The 20196-nt window shown below is 41.5% G+C and overlaps 1 protein-coding gene across 1 annotated transcript in view; it reads right to left on the reverse strand.

The window, feature by feature from the left end:
• Positions 1-20196, reverse strand: part of LOC137371291 (anoctamin-7-like) — a 92336-nt gene that overhangs the window by 46281 nt on the left and 25859 nt on the right. The window contains exons 6-10 of the mRNA XM_068033627.1: positions 18283-18405; positions 16125-16220; positions 13031-13119; positions 8705-8826; positions 6493-6540 (exon numbers count right to left, since the gene is read on the reverse strand). Coding sequence (XP_067889728.1) covers positions 6493-6540; positions 8705-8826; positions 13031-13119; positions 16125-16220; positions 18283-18405 — 478 coding nt within the window. The remainder of the gene's footprint in view (positions 1-6492; positions 6541-8704; positions 8827-13030; positions 13120-16124; positions 16221-18282; positions 18406-20196) is intronic.

A 20196-nucleotide genomic window follows, 5' to 3' on the forward strand; every position in this document is an offset into this window, starting at 1 on the left:
TAAGCATGTGCAACAGAGTCCTAATAAATGCAATTAATTTTTAACAACTGGTTAATTGAAGCCAATGGGAAAAAGTTTTATATAAAGAAGTTAAATCAGGAACACAAAAGGAACAATGATTTGTGTGCTGCTGTGACCAAGTAGTTGTCAACTATAAAGCTATAAAGTTGGGGTGGACTAGTGCAGATGGGTAGACAAATGCTTTGGATTGTAAGAAGGTTGGGGTGGCATAGGTGGAGAAAATCTGCAGTACTTAATCTCAAGAGATCAAATAGACGGGACAGAGTCCACGATAGATTAGGCCATGGAGGTAGCTTCTAGTTTTGACCTGTCAAAAACTTTCCACGTGCTTTTATATCCTAAAAAAAGGTATGTTGGTGGGGTTTAGACTGTTTTGGAGTGAATGAGGGGCAAAAACAATAATCTATCCCACAATATAAAATTGTTTGTTATTAGGGCACTGGAAAATTCAAATGAAAACACAAGTTTTGCAACAAGCCAGAAATTAGAACCTTCAATAGTTTAAGTCAGTAACTCCCCAAGTGACTGGAGAGTCCTTCAACAGCACCTGCCAAACCCTTGACTTCTACCATCTAGAAGGGTAGCAGACACATGGTGTCATGATCCTGTCTTTTTCTTCCTCTCCAGGAAAAATGTGGTGTGTCTTTAAGACAGCAAAAGGATCAGTACTGCTTTAAGAACACGCAGGCCTCAAGAGTTACCGAGAAGGTACATTTTGGTTGCCGTTGGACAACCATACAGAGAGGGAACCAACCAGCTTCAAAAGGGTGCATCCTGGTTGCCTTGGATACAATCACTCAGACTGAGCAGAGATACATTTGTTACAATTTAATTTTGAACTGGCTTATAGTGGGGGCAAAAAGCCTGTTCTAACAAGGACACAGACAGCTGTGCATTAGCACCTGAAAAGGAGCACTCAGACCATTTAAACTGGAGAATTTAGTCTATTTATTTTCAAAATTCTAAAGTCAAGCCGAAGCAGATCTCTGATAAGTTAAACTGAAGGAAGGGAAGTTAGACTGACAATCTTTTATCCCTCAAAAATTCTAAAGCCAAATTGATTAAAAAGTGTTTGCAAGTTGTTAATTGTTGAAACTCATCGCTGGAGAAGAAAAGCAACAACTTTGACTTCTAGATTAGACTGCGGACTGTTCTACTGTTGAAGAACCTTCCCCACCCCCCACAAATTGGATGGCTCGGAGGACTTCAAGCAACCTTGAACTGTTCCATATCCAGCAGGAGTGTAAATCTGCACGGACTCTTAACTTTTTCTATTTTAAATGTGGTTTATATCTTAGTAGTATTTAAGAATTTCAGTTTTTCTAATTAAACAGTTAATTTGTTGATTTAAAGACACCTAGTTTGGTTCCCCCTAATTCAGGGGTTAATAGATGGTACAATTTGGCGATTGAATCAGTGTGTTTCTCCCACCACAAATCATAATTAGATAATTTGATTGGGGGCTTTGACTTGAGCATTTGGTTGTAACAATGGGACCACCACCACCTGTGGGTTCCCCTCCCAGGTTACACATTACCCTGACTTGGAAGTATATATAGCCATTCCTTCACAGTCACTGGATCAAAATTCTGGAACTCTCCCCAACAGCACAGTGGGTATACCTACAACACATGGACTGCAGTGGTTTGAGAAGGAGGCTCACCACCACCACCTTCGCAAAGGCAATAAATGCTGGCCTGATCATTGATATCCACATCCCATTAACAATGGAAAAAAAGGTTCAAAGAGGAAGTTGAATGCTTTTGGCAGGAGGCAGTAATTAAATAAAAAAGGATCCCAAAAACTGAAGCAAGAGGCTCAACGGGAGATTGTAAAAGCACAAACTGTTACCTCAACAGATAAATTGTTAGTGGCACAAGATGACCACAAGCCAAAAGGAAAAAAGGCAGAAAAAAAAAGTGTATAAACTCAAATATTTCCCCATGGTGTCATTCATATTCTCATCACACGCACACTTAACTTTGCCACAGCATGTCAAAAATCATTTCCAGCAACATCGGTACCACAAAAACACAACCTGAATATCATCTTCACAAATATCCATTAGATATCTGCACATGAGCACAGAAAAATTAATACTACCAGTTTGGCTTTAAGAGCAATTAGGGACAGGCAATAAATGTTGGCCGAGCCAGTGACGCCCACAACCTGTGAAAGAATTTTTTGAAAACATTTGCTGGCTCCCAACCAGAATATGCAGAGTCTTCAAATCAGGACAAATAATTGCATCACCAGGGTATGCATCAGGCAGTGAAGCACTTCAACATCTTGAGGGAATCTTCATATGCATAAATAGTGGACTCCATAATGGTAGCAAAGAATAGCTTGATCATAGTAAATACAAGCAGTTGTTGTAGATACTTTACAATTTGTTGTTACTAGCAGCCTTTTAGACAAAAACAGTACTCAGCGATGAGGAATGGCACCCAGACTGGTGGTAGCCTCCTGAGAAGACTCCATAATCTTCTGAAACTTACCTCACTTGGGACTTTAAACTAGCTTACTTTTTTCTCTCCATCAATTCTTGTAAACTCCCCAATGCCTGTCCACCATATACAAGGCACAAGTCGGGAGTGTGATGGAATACTCTCCACTTGTCTGGATGGAGAAGCAACTTGAAACCATCGAGGACAAAGCAGCCCATTTGATTGCCGCCCCCTCCCCATTCACCTCCTTCACCATTCACTTGCTCCACCATTGGTGCACAGTGGCAGTGTGCCATCTACAAGATGCACTGCAGCAACTCACCAAGGCTCCTTTGACAGTACCTTCCAAACCCACAACCTCTACAACCTAGAGGGACAAGGGCAGCAGATGCATGGGAACACCAGCACTCGAAAGTTCCCCTCCAAGCGACACACCATCCTGACTTGGAACCATATCACCGTTCTTTCAGTTACTGGGTCAAAATTCTGGAACTCTTTGTAACAGCACTGGTGTACCTACACCTTAAGGGCTGCAGTGGTTCAAGGCAGCTCACCACCACCTTCAAGAGCAACTAGGAATGGGCAATAAATGCTGGCCTAGCTAGCAGCACCCACATCCTATGAATGAATAAAAAAAGTACGTGGACAAATGAGTAAGGCTGCGATCATCTCGGGATTTGTTAAACACTTTTTTTTTTAAACCTACAAGAAAACCTGTAGGTTTTTTTTGTCCCTGAAGACTCTCAGGGGCTATAGCATCATTTTAACAATTGTCAGGTGGGAAGTGAACAGTGGGAACCACCCACACCCTTACCACCTGTCCATAACACTATAATCCCAAATATTGTATTTCTTCCAGTTCTGGTGAAATGTTATGGACCTGAGACATTAACTTAGTTTCTCTCTCCAGATTCTGCCACACTTGGAGTTCAACTCATTTTTATAGCACCTTACTGTAATAAAATGTCCCAGGGTGCTTCACAGGAGCATTATCAAAAAGTATGACACTGAGCCACATAAGGAGATATTAAGTCAGCTGATCAAAAGCTTGGTCAAAAAGGTAAATTTTAAAGGAGCATCCTAAAAAGGAGGAAAGCAAGGTGGAGAGGTATAGGGAGGGTATTCCAGAGCTTGCGACCCAAGAAACTGAAGGCACGGCCACCAATAGTGCAGCGAGTAAAAATCAAGGATGCACAAGAGGCCAGAATTAGAATTGCCAGCATTTTGTGTTTTTATTTCAGATTTTCAGCAGCCATAGTGTTTTGCTTTTGTATCACCTGTTTCTTCGGTTTATATAGTGACAATTGAGAAATGGTTCAGCCTCGGTTCTCTTCAGGTCAGGCTGTCTGAGCGATCACTTTACTCCCCCTACATTCACCATTAGATGGCATTTCCCTTATTCCCAAGGTCAGGAGTGCTCAGCACTGATCAATAATAACTAAAGTAAGGCAGTTATAATTCACCTTGGGATATTGTATTCCAGAATGAAATCCCAAATTGGAAAGGGTGTTAAAAAGTTTCTACTTTTGATCAGATATGGAAGGAGTCTACTTGCACACTAGTAGAGACAGCAAGTTCTACAATCGATCAAGGCTGAAAGCAAAGACAAAAATAAAGTACATCACGTCCTGATCAGAGAACTCCTCCACACTGATGCTGTGTTCATCGCTCACAGAAATTCAACTACAAAGACTTATGGACTGTCTCTCCAGTGCCAGTAACTTGTTCTCCTTGAATACAAGTGTCAAGAAAACCATAATCATGGGACAAGGTGTTGCATCTGTCCCCGATCACGCTAAACACACCCCCACTGGAAGTGGTTAGCAAATTATGCCACCTTGAGTCCATGGTGACAGACAGATAGACATTGTCCCTCGATGCGCGTATAGGGAAAGCGGATACAACCTTTGGCCAACTTGTGAAATGTGCATGGGATAACCAAGCTGACCCTTAGGACCAAGCTGATGATTTAGAAGGCCTGTGTTTGCAGCACCTTGCTGTATGGCTAAAACAAAGTGACTTATAGCTACCAGCAGAGCTCAATTTCCATCTTCACTTTCTGCAGCACATTATGGGCATATCCTGACAGGACAAAAATCACAAATGCGGCAGTCCTCTCAAAAGGCAGAGCTCCCAAGTGTGTTGGTTCTAATCAAACAGAGGTGGCCTCGGTGGATTGGAGACATCCGCAAGATGGAAGACTGTCGCATACCCAAGGACCTTCTGTATGGTGAGATAGCATGGGGCCAGACGACCAGTGGGGCGTCCAAAGTTCTGCTTCAAGGACACTTGCAAGCGTGACATGAAGGCCCCAAATGTCGACTATTGCACTTGGGAGTCACTTGCTGGCGAAAGAGGGAAATGGCGAGACATCCTGTGGACTGGTATGCACTGCCACGATGACCAGTTGCTACAGCAGCTTGGCAACAGGCGCCAATGTCAAAACCAACTCACAGCGTCACTTGGCAGCTTCACATGCAGCACTTGTAGCAGAACCTGCCTCTCAGGCCTTCACAGCTAAAAGGTGCACCATGAGAAAACACACCACTTAAATGGATTGTTTGCTGTGTGTCCATCATCTTTAGATGCCAACCATAAAAGCATTCACCACTGAACCTGGCAGGCAAGCATATGCAACGATCACTGGTACTAAAATGAACATACCCTTCCCTTCAAAAATCAAAGCTCAATACACTCAACTATTTATAGCCTTGGCTACATCTTGGGTGCATGATGGACCTTTACTTTCTATGTAGTAGAAGGATCCATATAAAAAAGGGACAGCACCTTTTCATTTTTAACTTTCCAAATCCAATTGCATGCATGCTCATTGTTCAAATATTTAATCCAGGTTTTTGTGCAAGGGTAGAGATGTGTTGACTTCCAACAGGTTGCTATAGGCCAGAGCCTTTGCAACCATTTTTGGCTTTTGCCATAAATCCATCTCACAGCTTGTTCCTTTATCTCAGAAAAAAGTAACCACTAGTGTAAAATGAAGGAGTACTGAACAGAGACAACTGTTTGTTATCGATCAAAGAAAAGTGAGAAAGACCAACAAGTGTCCTTTATTCCTCAACAGTTCCAGAAGACCAAATGCAGGCTGAAGTTGACATCAATACAACCAGCCCACAGGTAGTCAGTCAGTCAACAGTTGGAACAGATTGCATCAATATTTTAGAAATCCTCCCAAACTGTATAAAGTTATAATCTTGCATTTGGCAGTATCCACCACCAAACTCCACTGAGTAGCCCATTATTCAAAAGTTGCGAGTAGAGCAATAGATCTCCAGGTGGAGATGCCAACACAATATTGGGTTAGAAGAAACCGAGCAATTCTTTCCCAAGTTTCCAAAACATATTCTTAAATTATTCCATGCAAACATCATGGTTTCACCATCATCCATCTTCAATGTTGCCTCATTCCTCTTTGAAGAGGAATTAATCCAGTTTCCATTGCCCATTTAACAAATTTATTTGGTAACACTTGGTCATCTCATCACATTTTTAAAAAATCAAATCATTGTTGCTTAGATGATTCTAGAAAAGATCAGGTTAATGTGGATGTAATTGTGTTATCTACCACTGTTTACGAATGGGTCTCAACAACATGCACTACACCATGCCTCATGCATTGTAATATTACTTGGGTATTGATTGCCAATGTTTTGACTGAAGATCTCAGGAAAAGCTATTACAAGCAGAGCTTGCGTATTCTTTAAGCAGAAGGTCCCCCACAATTTTAAAACACCCCCAAGGTAATGGCTACTTTTTCAGAATTTGAACTGCAGATGCACAATGATGGCTTTCTTTCAGGAAACACAGCTGACCTGGAGATTGTCCTACCTATAGCAGAAATGAAGGGCAGGTGGGGGGAGAAGGGCCAAATAGTTGCGACTTTGCAACCAAAGCCAGTGTTGCTGTGGAAAGGACCTTCAATTTAAAGAATCAGAATGAGAATTATAGATAATAAATCTATCTTGTCTACACAACTGAGATGAGAGTGCTAAAATGGCTTTGTACTCACTGTCGCATGTTCAAACATATTTAACATCTTTAGTAGCAACATGTAAAGCTGAAAAAAGATTTATTTATTCTTATTTTTTAAAGCATCAATGAATAATATCTGACTCAGTAAACAATAAAGTGTCACTTCCATTAAATCCAGCAATTGTTCATGCAAAGCTTTGTGCTGGATTCTTTGGGCTCTGTGGAGGACTTGCATACCTTCAACAGATATACCTGAAGATATGCTGAATTTCCTTTTACTGACCTGATGGAGTCTCAGCTAATTGAGAAAAGCCACATCCTGGATGCACATACATATTCCATTTAAAGCTAGATGCAGCCAACAGATGGAGTTGCCTTGTTTGCCAGCCAGATTTTGTAACCTGAAAATTCATTCAAACATACTTCGCAGGTGTGCCACCATCGTGGTCCATTGATGACCATGCTTTCCAAAAGGTATTGGGGTTAACATTACAAAATTTCGAAGTGGCCTTCAGTTCATCTTTATAATGCTTCATCTGCCCACCTGCGGTGTAATAGCCAGACTGCTGCTTGACATAGAAGACAGCTTTGAGAACTCTATAATCAAACACGTGAACCTGTTCGGACCAACATTAACAGGACCATTTTCATCATAGTCTCAATTCCAATTATATTGCAGCACTGCAGGAGATCAGTGACATTTTACTGCTTACACAGATAGCTCCATTTGAAGCCTCACATTGCATTCTGCACACTTTTGCTCTATCAGACAATTAGTGCACCACTAGATCAATCCCAAAATTGCCTTAGTTTCAGTATTCTAAATCTATGCCCAGTTGAATTTAAATGCTGGTTACAATTGGACCAGGTTCCATTTGTGGACTTCAGATTAAATGGACTATGGTTTCAAGTCATATCCTTGACGAAGTTTACCTTGTTAAACATAGAAACATAGAAAATAGGAGCAGGAGTAGGCCATTCGGCCCTTCGAGCCTGCTCTGCCATTCATTATGATCATGGCTGATCATCCAACTCAGTAATTAGTTACCACTTTCTCCCCATACCCTTTGATCCCTTTCACCCCATGAGTTACATTTGACTCCTTCTTGAAAACATACAATGTTTCAGCCTCAACCGCTTTTTGTGGTCGCGAATTCCACAGGCTCACCACTCTCTGGGTGAAGAAATTTCTCCTCATTTCAGTCCTGAAAGGTTTACCCCATATCCTTAGACTATGACCTCTGGTTCTGGACTCCCCCCATCAGGAACATCCTTCCTGCATCTACCCTGTCAAGTTCTGTTAGAAGTTCATAGGTTTCTGGGAGATTTCCCCCCCCTCCCCAACTTCACTCTTCTGAACTCCATGCGAATATAATCCTACCGGCTCAATCTCTCCTCATACATCTGTCCCATCATCCCAGGAATCAGTCTGGTAAACCTTCACTGCACTCCCTCTGTAGCAAGAGCATCCTTCCTCAGATAAGGAGACCAAAACTGCACACAATATTCCATGTGTGGCCTCACCAAGGCCCTGTATAATTGCAGCAAGACATCTCTGCTCCTGCACTTGAATCCTCTTGCTATGAAGGCCAACATACCATTTGCCTTTTTTACCACCTGTTGCACCTACATGCTTACCTTCAGCATATGCATTCTGTGTTTACAGGTTCCCTCTATATTGTAGGCTGTGGAATTCAGGACTGATGTAGACCAAAGGATATCCCCAATTTTTATGGGTGTACAGGTAAGGACAGCTTCCATTTATGGGAAATTTTGCTATTGCATACTGCACTGAGTAGGGAACTATACACAAAGCATCAGCAGTATAGTTTCAATGAATGAGTTTCTGCTGTTTTGACAACTACTGACAAGAAAAATGTATGCACCACGAAAGTTTAAATTGCTACCTTCTGAGATCATTCATAATGCAATATCAGTACAATCTCCATCAGGGTTGGAAAGGTTTGATGATTAAAAAAAGGCTCTTGTGCTATAGATAGAGGCCTGTGAATCATAAATAGTATGTTCGATCTATCCTCTAACTGAATGAACCTGTGTAGTGACACCCAAACAATTGCCGATTTATATTAAATGACAAATAAAATCCAAATCTGTCATGAAGTTATGTTTTTCCCCCACTTTGTTGAAAGTCAATCACAGAATTTACTGAGTAAACAACCTTATATATTGAAGTAGTTGCATAACAATTAAACAGATTAAGAATTTACAAGTAGCAGAAAAACATGTACCTTTCTGACAGTTGTTCCATAAAACTCAGGTCTGACTGGCTCATTGTTTTCATAGTTGTCAACATCCCATTCGTACACTAGTTTTGCATTAACCCTTTTCCACATTTCCAGAAAAATTGTTCCTGAAAGCAATGCATATTTTTATTCAGTCAGTTTGACCCAAGACTTGTACTGTTCCCAAATGATCACAACAGGAGCACCATGGCCAAGAATCAAAACTATATTTTCTTAATCTTCAATGCAGTTTGTTATTTTAAAATTCAAATTATAGATGAAATCACTAGACATTAGTTTTTTTTTTATTAAGTGTAACTTGCTTGAATTGTTTGCCCAAGTTGACAATCACATGGAGTTTTCCCTACCCCTTCATTCCTCTACTGGAGCCCTGCAAATTTTCTTCATTTGCCTCATTTTCCTAGAAGCAGGGAAACAAGCTGGGGTATTGTTCCCCATGTACACATTCTGGATCTAAGCAGTGAATGCTGGAAGATTTTGTGGAGATATGCAGGACATCACAATGGAGTGCAATCCTGTTCTCACCCAAAAGATATAGGGCTGGATTTTAAGGAGCCCTCAACATCAGGATCCACAGCAGGGAAGGCTTGAAGATGGCTCTGGACCCACCATGGGCCTCAATGCTGGCAGTGAGGCACTGCGGCAGCCTCCTGCTGTTCAGTGATGGGACCACACACAGCATATGCAAATTAATAAAATAGAGATTTACATATACACTTACCATGAATCTTGATGTCCCGCTGCGATCTGTGGCCCAGCAGCTGGCACTCCTGCACCTTTGGATCCCTGTCTGGGGAAAGACGCGACACTGGTGGGGTGGGGTGGGGGGGGGAAATGGGGTCAAATAAATGTCATGGGTGTAGGGGATGGTGGGAAGGGTTATAGTTTAAAGTTTGTGCTGTTTCAGGCTGGGAAAGATCAGATGGTAAAGGCAAGTGTTTTTAGGAGGGTTTGGGGAGGATGGGGTGGCACGAAGGGCCAATAATTAACTTGTTATTAGCAGGGCGAGAGGAACTAAAAAGAACAAAATTTTTTTTAAAATAAAAATCTCTATTTAAGTATTAAATCTGCTGGTAGGCCAACAGCCCTTTAAAAATGGTGTCAGCGCCTGCACACAGGCAGCTTATGCCATTGCCGGGGACAGACTGCTCACCCCCTCAACGTGATCATGGGGTGGGTGGGTGCAGCCTGCCCCAGCTATTCAAAATGAGCTGTGATGCTGGGAATCGCCAGGCCGCAATTTTGGAAGCTTGCCACCAACTCAGCCCATGGACTGAATTTTACTGAGCCCACAATGTTGAGCTCCACGGCCGGGGAGGGTGCCGAAAGATGGTTCTGGCAGGGGTCCATCACAGATGCCAACACTGGAAGGGCCTGGCCGATTCTCCTGCCCATGGCAAGGCTCTGTGGCAGTCCCCTCCCCTGCCGCTGAGTGACAGAAACTGGATTTAAATATTTAAGTTCCTGACATGCACAAATTGAAATTAAATCAACTTACCTTAGATCGCGACAGGTCTGTCGCAATCTTCGACCTGGCAGCACTCCCGCGCCTTCAACTCCCCGTCTGGGGAAAGCCGTTGAAACACCGGGCCGGGTGGGGGGGGGGGGGGGGGGGGGGGGGGGGGTGCGGTGCAGGAATTAAGATTTTCAGTGTGGGGAGGGGGTCAAACAAACATAATGGGTGTCGGGGTTGGTGGGAAGGGGGTGAACTTTAAACATTGTGCAGTTGGGAGAGGTGGGGATGGTCAGATATAGAAAGGCAAGTGTTTTGGCAAGGGGGGTGTGGGGTCAATAATTTACATAATTGTTATTGGGGAGTGGTAATGGGGCGCTAGACGTTTGATAACTTGCGGGGGAGGGCATTGTCTTAAAATTTAAATAATACAGCAGGGCTGGCTGCCCTTTAAAAAATGACAGCAGTGCTTGCACACAGGCAGCTGATGCAATCACTGGTGACAGACAGCCCACCCCCTTCACGAGTGGGGGGGGTGGTGTGTGCAGGTCACCCGGCTATTTAAGTGAGCCGCCGCATGGGAGATCGACGGCAGGCTCTTAAAATCTAGACCATAAACTTTCCAAAAAAAAAACTCTTCCTCTGCCGAGAGGAAGCATCTAATATTTGGGGTGTAACCTACATTTCTCAGATGCAGTAGACCTATGAATTTCATATTCTCTTTTTATTTGAGATTTGTAGTTTATTCATCTTCTCTCTGCTGCCAGCATTCTTGCAAGGATCGGCTAACTCAGCAGAGTCCAAAGGTCACCCTGACCAGGGTGATTTAAGTTATTAAACACTAGAAATCATACACAAGGCAGAAAGATGATTATGCTTTAAATTCTCAGTTTAACTGAAGTCAGTGGGACGTCATCTTCGAAGAAGTCTGCTAAGAAATGCTACAAGATGTCATCAGTTCATAACAATGAAATCTTAGAGCAAATAATATAATCAGAGGGGCAAGTGCACACTGCTGGATTTAGTTTGGAAACTACCAGCACTCTAACCTTTATTTTATTGAATAACGTATTTTGTTTAAATTAAAAATGCAGAATTTTGAATCTTTATTTTACCATGGTGCCCAGTAAATAAAAAATTGAAATATGACTACTCTTCATAATGTTAATCTGTGCAAAATGTAAACAGTACAAATAGAAAGGCAAGACTTGCACAAGACTGCAAGATAAGACTACGATAAGTACTTTATTCAAAAAAAAGAGGGGTCTGGGAAGAGTAGATAGGGAGAACTGTTCCTGTTGGCAGAACGGATGTGAACCAGAGTAGAATGATTTAAAGGTGGTTGGCAAAAGAAGCAATGGCGACATGAGAAAAAAAAAAACTTCACGCAGCGAGTGGTTAGGACCGGGAATGCACTGCCTGAATACATGGTGGAGGCAGATTCAAATGAGGCCTTCAAAAAAAAAAAAAAAAGTGAATTAGATAATTACCTGAAGAAAAATTTGCAGGGCTTCATGACTAAAGTGACTTACTATTGCAGAGAGTCAGCATGGAAATAACAGGCCAAATGGCCTGTTTGTGCTGTAACTATTTTATGATTCGGGGCTGAATTTTTCAAGTTCGCCGCCACACGAGATGTGCACCACAGAGCCACTGTGCCATTTAGAATGGCAGCTCAAATGGCCGGGATGGATCCGCCCCAACCAGTTGACGTGGAGGGGGTGGATACTCCATCCCCAGCAACATCATCAGCTGCCACCATGCAGGCACCATTTTTAAAGGGCTTCAAGCCTTTCCAATTCATTAAACATTTTTAGAGTAATAGGGAGTGTGGATTTAAAATTTTTTAAAAACTTAAGTTTCAAACCCCCTCCCACCCCCCAAAATAAAACTTACTTTTCCGTCCCAACCTTCCCCCACCCCAAAGTTTACACACTTTGAACCTTACCCCTTCCCACCACCCCCTAGACCAAAGTGGTTTCACCCTGCAAACCTACCTCCTTCCCCATCAGTGTCTCACATAGTTTCTCTGGTTGGAGATTCCAAAGGCATGGGAGTCCTGACAACCGGCCAGAATATGGCAGTGGGATGGCTGACGGGAGCAGGTAGGTAATTACTACATTAATTAACGTATTTAAATCCTGCTCCCATCATCAAGCAGCAGGGTGTCGCTGCTACCGGTAATATGGGGCAGGGCCTTCCTGGCATAGAGGAAGATGGCAGGGCTCTCCTAGAGGTATTTTCTGGCCCCCCCACCACCACCACAACCCCTGATGGAGGACTGGTAAACTCCAGCCTTCGATGCATTTTACTGGTTGGCCTGATATTGGATGGTTACAAAAAAGATACCATGTGCCTCATTTAAGTTAGCCAAGGTGAACTGGCTGACCAAAGGAAACCGATTCTATTTACAGCATCATGGAATGGTTACAGCATAGAAGGAGGCCCATCAAGTCCAAGTCAACTCTCTGCAAGAACAATTTAGCTAGTCCCACACCCCCATTGGCTTTCATCAAATTACCACTTATTGGCCAGAATCAAACACTGGAGGTGGATTACAATGGTTTCTACTGAAGCTTATGCCAACAGGCAATTTTAAAACTTTGAATTGTATCCAAATTCTAACTGATCAATCATTGCAAATCTTAAAATATTAAATATAAATTTGGTAATACTTCAATGAAAAGTTAAGATATACAAGGCCAAAATCTTTATTTCATTAGCATGAAGTCAATAGTGTGACTATGAACTAAAGCGATACAGAGTGATTGCTCCAGCTTAAATTTAGTTTACCTGATAAAAGCACTTCAAAGTATTATTTTTTCAATTTCTATTATTGCCATTTAGAAATTCCTTACCCCACAGGCAAATAACAAGACCAAACCATGGTGTTGCATCATTATCAAAGGAAGACTGGATTACAGTAAAGAAATCATCTGAAGAGATCCTGTGGAAAAAACAAAATAATGAGTGAAAATAATGACATTCATGAATATAAACTGGAGCAAGAATTATTTGATTATGCCTGGCAAGAACTTCAAATCCAAGTATGAATGTGATCTTTCTGGATTATTAAACCAATGAATTTGGAATGATTTCCTTACAAAAATGCACAAAGAATAAAGAAAAAACTCTGCATAGGATATCCTCAATGTCTAGGTTTGACATCTGTGCTAAAAGCAGATCTTTGTAGCTTGATACAAGATTTTAAACAATTTTTATTGTTTATGTAATCAAAGAGATAGTGAAAAATAAAAGGCGTCACACATTGTCCATTTCACCCAAAGGTAGCACCTTTCAGTTAAAACATCCCAAAGTAATTTGCAGGGGTCAAAAAAGTTTGAAGAGGTAAGAGTTAAACGAAGGTGACTAAAAGGTAGAGTCAAAAGGAGGAAGTTTTTAAACTAGGGCGAAAAAGTACTGGGTGGAATGAGTGTTGCTTAAGTGGGAGCCAATGTAGATCAGCTGGCAAAGGGATGAGGAGTGAACAGGACTTAATGTGAATTAGGATACAAGCAGTAGATTTTTAGATGATCTCAAGTTTGAGTGTAGAATGTGGTAGAACTCACCAGGAGCATGCTGGAATAGTCATGTCTAGAGGTTACAAAGGCATGGATGGGGGGGTTTCAGTGACCGATGATCTGAGGCAGGGGCAGAGTCAGGCAATGTTGCAGGAGTAAAAATAGACAGTCTTAGTGATGGTCTGAATATATGACCAGTAACCCATCCTGGGATCAAATAATGACACTTGTACTACTTCGTGTAGTTGGTGTGGAGACAATTATTTTTCCTTGCTCGTACCAATAAAGATACCCTCTAGGGCTATCCATAATTTCCAGGAAGCCATCTGACCTCCCATGTACAGCAAATTGTTAGAACACATTGCTGTCAGCAGTTAATTGCATTAGAATTTAAATTTTCTGAAATGTTAATGTATGCAAGGTTATAAAATTCATGCTAGTCAAAATTCCAACATGCAGTGTTTCAGGCCTGAGCAAGTTACATTTTGTACTTTGAACAATGCCTTTGATCAGGTCATGTTTTGGGGCAGTGATACATACAAAGTAAACAGGCTTCACAGAAGATTTTAATTCTTGTTTAAACTGCTTACTTTCAAACGCAGTAGTGACGAAAGGCTCAGCTCATGCAATGTTTCGTTAAAGAACTCAAAAATGATTCTGAAGAGAACTACAAAGATTTTGCATCTCTCATGGTTTTGGAACAGTTTAACCATTGTCTATGCAAGAATTGCATTAGTTGTCAGGTACAGAAGTGTCATCATTATGACAGAGCTGCCAGCTGAGAATCAATTGCACTACTTGCAATGGTAAATAAATCTTGCTGGTACCAAAAGTTGACAGAAAGTAAAGTTTGTGGAAAGTTGCCCAAATATCTTGGTTGTGTACAGAGGGAGCCAAAAATAAATAGGCTATAGGTGAACAGGGTTTAGTAGGTAGGCCAATCGGACCAGGGAATGCAAAGTTTAACTCCGTATCCACTCAAATCTATATAAAAGCAGAATGTGGGACTTAATGAGCTGGTGGATTTTTTTCCCCTGAAAGAATGGAGTAGGATTATAAACCACTGAAACACTGGGAAACATACCAGAAGTGGGAGTAAAAAGATTGCAAGAGTGGGAGAAAGATTAATATGAAAAAGATAGCTACATTAAAGACTTGGAGTGGCAGTATTTTAAAAAAAGTGGTTCTTAAAAAATGTAGGGGAAAGAGAAAGAGCAGAGCTGTAGTTTGAAAATAAAGAGAGAGTTAAAGGAAATAGCAGAGCTTTATTTAAATACAGAAACATTGGCAGCAATACCAAAAATAAAAGTTTAGAAACAAAACAGAAGACAGTAGGGCTCAAAAACAGAAATGGCAGAAGACTACAAAAATAGGCAAAAAAAGAGCAAGACTTGTGATAAAAATCATCAGGAGCAAAACTCCATTATATGGCATGGTGTCATAGCTGTAATTTAGGGTGTAATGTTGGAATGGAGATATACTTTTTAAGGAAGGTTTCAAGTTGTGGATCAGAGAATGTGGTCAGGGCACAGACACCCAATTCCCTATCCATTCAAAATTTGTTTGAGTGAAACGGTTCTTTATGCCTTGTATTGTAAATTACTGTTAATTGTACTGTAATCTCATTGCAGAACCCATTCCCTTCCTAGAAAAGGCCATCCAATTGCATACAGTCTCTGCAGCACCCTAGTCACTCCTATATCCTGCACTCTACAATGGTCATCCATCGTGGCTCATACCCCAGGTTATGACCACCTAATCCCAAATGCCTCCATCTTGGATATCCTATGTTTACCGTTCCATTTTTCCCTGTTCAATACCATTGAATCCTGCTACCCCACCATGGCTTACTGCATATCTTCTCCAGCTGACATAAAAGCCTCATTGCTACATGTGTTGGTCTCCTGTGTTTGTTCCCAATGGCAGAAGGGTCAGTAACCAGAAGGCACAGATTTAAAAAGCTGGCTGGCAAGAGATCCAGACAAAAGACGAGGAAACATTTCTGCTACACAGCGAGTTGTGATCGAGAATGCATTACCTGAAAAGGGTGGTGGAAGCAGATTCAATAGAAGCTTTTAAAATGGAGTTGGACAAATACTTGAAGGGAAAATTTACAGGGGACTGGGACTAATTGGATAACACTAACAGATACAGCACAAGTACGATGGATCAAATGGCCTCCTTCTGTGTTGCATCATTTTAACATTATAGCAAGAGAAATCAATTTTCAAATTCCTCTCAGCCACCCAATTACAGAATCAGCATGATACATTTACGCAAGTGAATCCTTTGCAAATGTGGACATAGGAAGCTAATGAGGAAAAAGACACAAAAAGATCAGCAAAAATAATGGCATAGATTACACATCACAGAAGTAAACAGATATGGATACATATAGTCAAAAATTTCAAATCAGGAGCCAAACACTTACTGAAAATTTGCATTTTTCCATTTCTTAGTAGTACAGGTTGTATTAAGTGCTTTCTCAATTATAATTTTTCTTCCAGCAATGTTACTACATACATCTCTGAAATAAAGCAACACAAGACTTGGTTAAGTTTACCACAATGTGTCTTGATGTGGCTATGAGTATTAAACCACTGGCAATAACACTATCTACCCATAATAGGAATACATCTTACAGTACTTTAAAAAGCCATTTTGCTTCATTGAGTTGGTCCCAAAAGTCCAGAAACACTGTTCGCCATTATGGCTCACATTCCCATCAATCACTTGCTTTGTCAAATATCTAACTGCATTACCAACACAATGCACACATAGTCCGGGACTTTTCCCCACAGCGGACAGGAGCCATCCACCAACTGAAAGTTTGGTGGTGCACCCGCTTCCACCTGGCCTGGGGATCCAACCTGCATTTTGCAGTGCCCTGGCCTTTAATTGTTCTGAGGCGAGTGTCCACCAATTTGAGGCAGGAAGACCAGTCTTAGTTCCACCAGGAGCTGTGGCGACTGCAGCCCAGCTTTGTGACGAAGATGTCAGGGAACCCCAGAACAAAAGTAAGCTTTTGTTGCCTCACCAGGGCCTGACCAAAGGTGGTCGATGGGGTGGGGGGGGTGGGACGGGCTTGTTGGCATGGTTGGGACAGCAGGGGTGGCCTCTGTCAGGCACAGAGTGCCCAAGCATGAGGGGCCCCCCACCCCCCAGGCCAGAGAGCCGCCTGCTTTTGTCAGGTGGCTTCTCTCGGGCCTGGGCCACCCGACGAGCCACAGAAAATCCCATGGCAGCAGCAGGGTCCCTTAAGTGGCCAATTAAGGGCCTTGATTGGCCTGGGGCGGACAGGTCATTTGTTGCCGCCACCCTGTGTAAAGTGGAGGTGGAGGTAGGTGCAGGTCACGAAGGCCCCCCCAAAGCCGCCCGCTCCATTTTACGCCCCTGCCGCCAACTTCCTGCTCTTTTGCGGGGGTGGGGGGTTTGTAAAATTCCAGCCAAAGTCTCAATGAGGCATGGAGAGATCAGTGTGCTGGACTGTGACATTCTCACTTTTGATTATTGTACTACAGTGGGGAAATGTTAGAGAAGGTATCAAGTAGTACAACAAAAAAAGTCAGGGAAAGAGCAAAGACTAAAAAAAAAGCTTAGAAGTGTTTATACTGGGAAAAAATTATATGGGTTATAGTTAAACGTAAAACAGTTCAGTTTATTATAAACTCTAACCAGGGCATAAACTTCAGCTGAGGGGTGATGATCAGACAAGTTATTGAAACTTTTCATGCAGAGGGTAGAACAGACTTCCCAGAAAAGATTGTGGGATTGGATAATGTCAGCAAGAAGGCTGGGTGGAATGTTCAGAAAAATAGAGTGATTGAAAGATGCAAGTGATGAATGACATTTGAGGTTTGGGGACCCAACTAAGTGGACTGAAGTTATCTTTTCTGTTCCTGTACAATCATTTTCTTAATAAAATTGGTCTGTTTGATGATTGGAGAGGTTTGGTAATATTGATGCGAGACTAGATAGTGGCAGTGAAGTCTTCTTTAGGTCAGCCTGGGAAAGTTGTTTCTTTGGTGGTGAATCTTTAGTGGATTGCTTACTCTATTAAAATGCATCAAGTAGATCACATGTGCACAGAGACCCAGGGTGATAAGAATTACTTCCCAGCAGTCTGCAAGCAAATATGTAGCTGGCCTGAATACTGCATATTGATTTTTGCATCGTTTTCCCCCATTAGATTTGCTCAATACCATTATATGCATCTTATCCAGAATGTAGATAGAGGAATTGCAGGGCCTTTTAGGCTTCAGAGAGATCATGTCACTTGCTCAATTATTCTGTGCGGTTCTGAATTAACATTACAATTTCTTGAACTGCAGAAGATTTTTCAGAACACATTCCATGAAATGTCAATGTAATAAAGCAAAAATTTCAACATTGCTGTTTTATTACATGGTGCATGCACTCATGAAAAAGGCTGTTACAGCTGATCAGCTTGTAACAAACTTGTATAAATACTCCTGCAGTACATTATCCTTTCATCATTCAAGCTAAATAGATAGTAAGGATTAGTGATTATAGCATCTATTTCTGAAATAAAACAATACATTTAAGAGTCATGCTCAAAATGATTATACCGAATTCTAGCCACAGCCTTGTCTACCACTTCAGAGAGGAGGTCTGGAGATGAACAGAGCTCATTATAATTATGCCCACTCAAAAAATCATCTAGGTTATTGCTGGCATTGTTACAGGATATACTGGAAAAAGGAGAAAAATAGTTAAGAATTAGATCAACAGAAAAAAGGTACATTAATTTCACAGCACTTTAAAGCCAAATGATGCACTTTTGAAGTAGTCATTGTTGCAAGTCAAGAAACATTGCAGCCAACTTCTACACAGCAAGCTCCCACAAACAGCACTGAAGGACCATATAATTGGTTTTTTAGGGAGCTGAAGGGTAGATGTTGACCATGGCATCTTTTATATCTACAAGAGCACAGACAAGGCCTTTGTTTAATGCCTCATCTGAAAAAATGGTGCACTCAGTATTGGACTGAAGTGTTAATCTGGATTATGTTAATCTTAGAGTCAGAGGTACTACCATTGCAGCCCAGCAAAAACAAAGTTTGTACACAAGTTTACAACATCTCATACTATTGTGACCATTTGCTTCCTATGACTAGGTTTTGCTGTTAATTGTCACTTGAAAATTCCTTTCATGGAGCCAAACCTTTTGCATCGAACAGACAAGGAAACAGTTTGTGATTTAATAGAATGTCTTCTCATAGAAAATGGAGTTATCGGATAGAGTGAATGTACAAGTTGAATATCCAATACAACTATTTAAAAAAAAAAAAATGAAAGCAGATATAGCAGCATAAGTGTAGACATTACCCCAAACTGGGAAGATTCCAGCCAGGTAGAATCCACTTCAATACTGCCTGGTTTAAACTGCAGTTTCCTGACCAGGATAAACAGTTTGCATTGTGCTGGACAGCTCGAGCAGCTATATTCAAGATTTAAATCTACACTTTACCCAGCATTTTATTTTAATATAAATGGATTTGGTGGTGCCTTGGAATTTTATTCCTTACGGTGTTAAATCTAAGTGGTGTGGGACCACCACCTGTTTTTTTGGGGGGGGGGGGGGGGGGGGGGGGGAGGTGGAGAGATCCTCAGTGCTGGGTTCTGGAGTAGAGTTCAGCCCACAATATGGAGCATTCAGCAACTTTAGCATCACTGAAGCAGAAGTTACTCAGCAAAAATGCTGAAGTTCTGTATAAGAGAATTTGGATCTGCAATTGTATTTCCATGCAAACTCCACAGGCAAGTCATATGAACCTTCAGGACATGTAACTCATGAATCAAAATTTGTTTTTGATAAATACAATGTCTTGTCTTTAAGTTATGTTCTACACATCAAATGGAGGACTCTAATGTTTTCTTCTAATAATCATGGCAAAAACAAAAAGGGGACGTTTTACCCTTTGTCCCCACACTGCAGCCAAATTTTTTTTTTAAAAAGAAAGCTTTCTTTGCCAATAAGTCTAAGTAATTGTCTACATACTTCAGTAAGTTTTTGTACACCTCAGTAACTTGTATGTAGTTTTACATAGTGTTACATGGCTACTCAGTTAATGTAACAAGAAATAGGGCCATCAAGCCTGCTCCACCATCTGACAAGATCATGGCTGCTACACATTCCCCATATTACCCACATATTCCTCCATCTCCTTAGTATCCAAAAATCTTCAATCTCTGCCTCAAATATACTAAGCATCCACAGCTCTCTGGGTAGAGAATTCCAAAAGGTTTACAACCCTTTGAAGAAACTGATCATCTCAGTCCTAGATGGCTGATCCTTTATTCAGAGGCTATGACCCCCAATTCTAGACTGCGTGCACATAGATAGTTGCTCGAGTGTCCAAGCAGCTCTGCTCTAGTTGAAATATGAAGTCTGGAAGAGGCGCTACCTAATTTGTTGTCGTCATTGAAGTATAGGTTATCCATGGGACTTGCATGCTTTTTCTTGCAGTTAATTTGGGTGG

This window comes from Heterodontus francisci, chromosome 6 (assembly GCF_036365525.1).
Source record: "Heterodontus francisci isolate sHetFra1 chromosome 6, sHetFra1.hap1, whole genome shotgun sequence".
Classification (NCBI taxonomy): Eukaryota; Metazoa; Chordata; class Chondrichthyes; order Heterodontiformes; family Heterodontidae; genus Heterodontus; species Heterodontus francisci.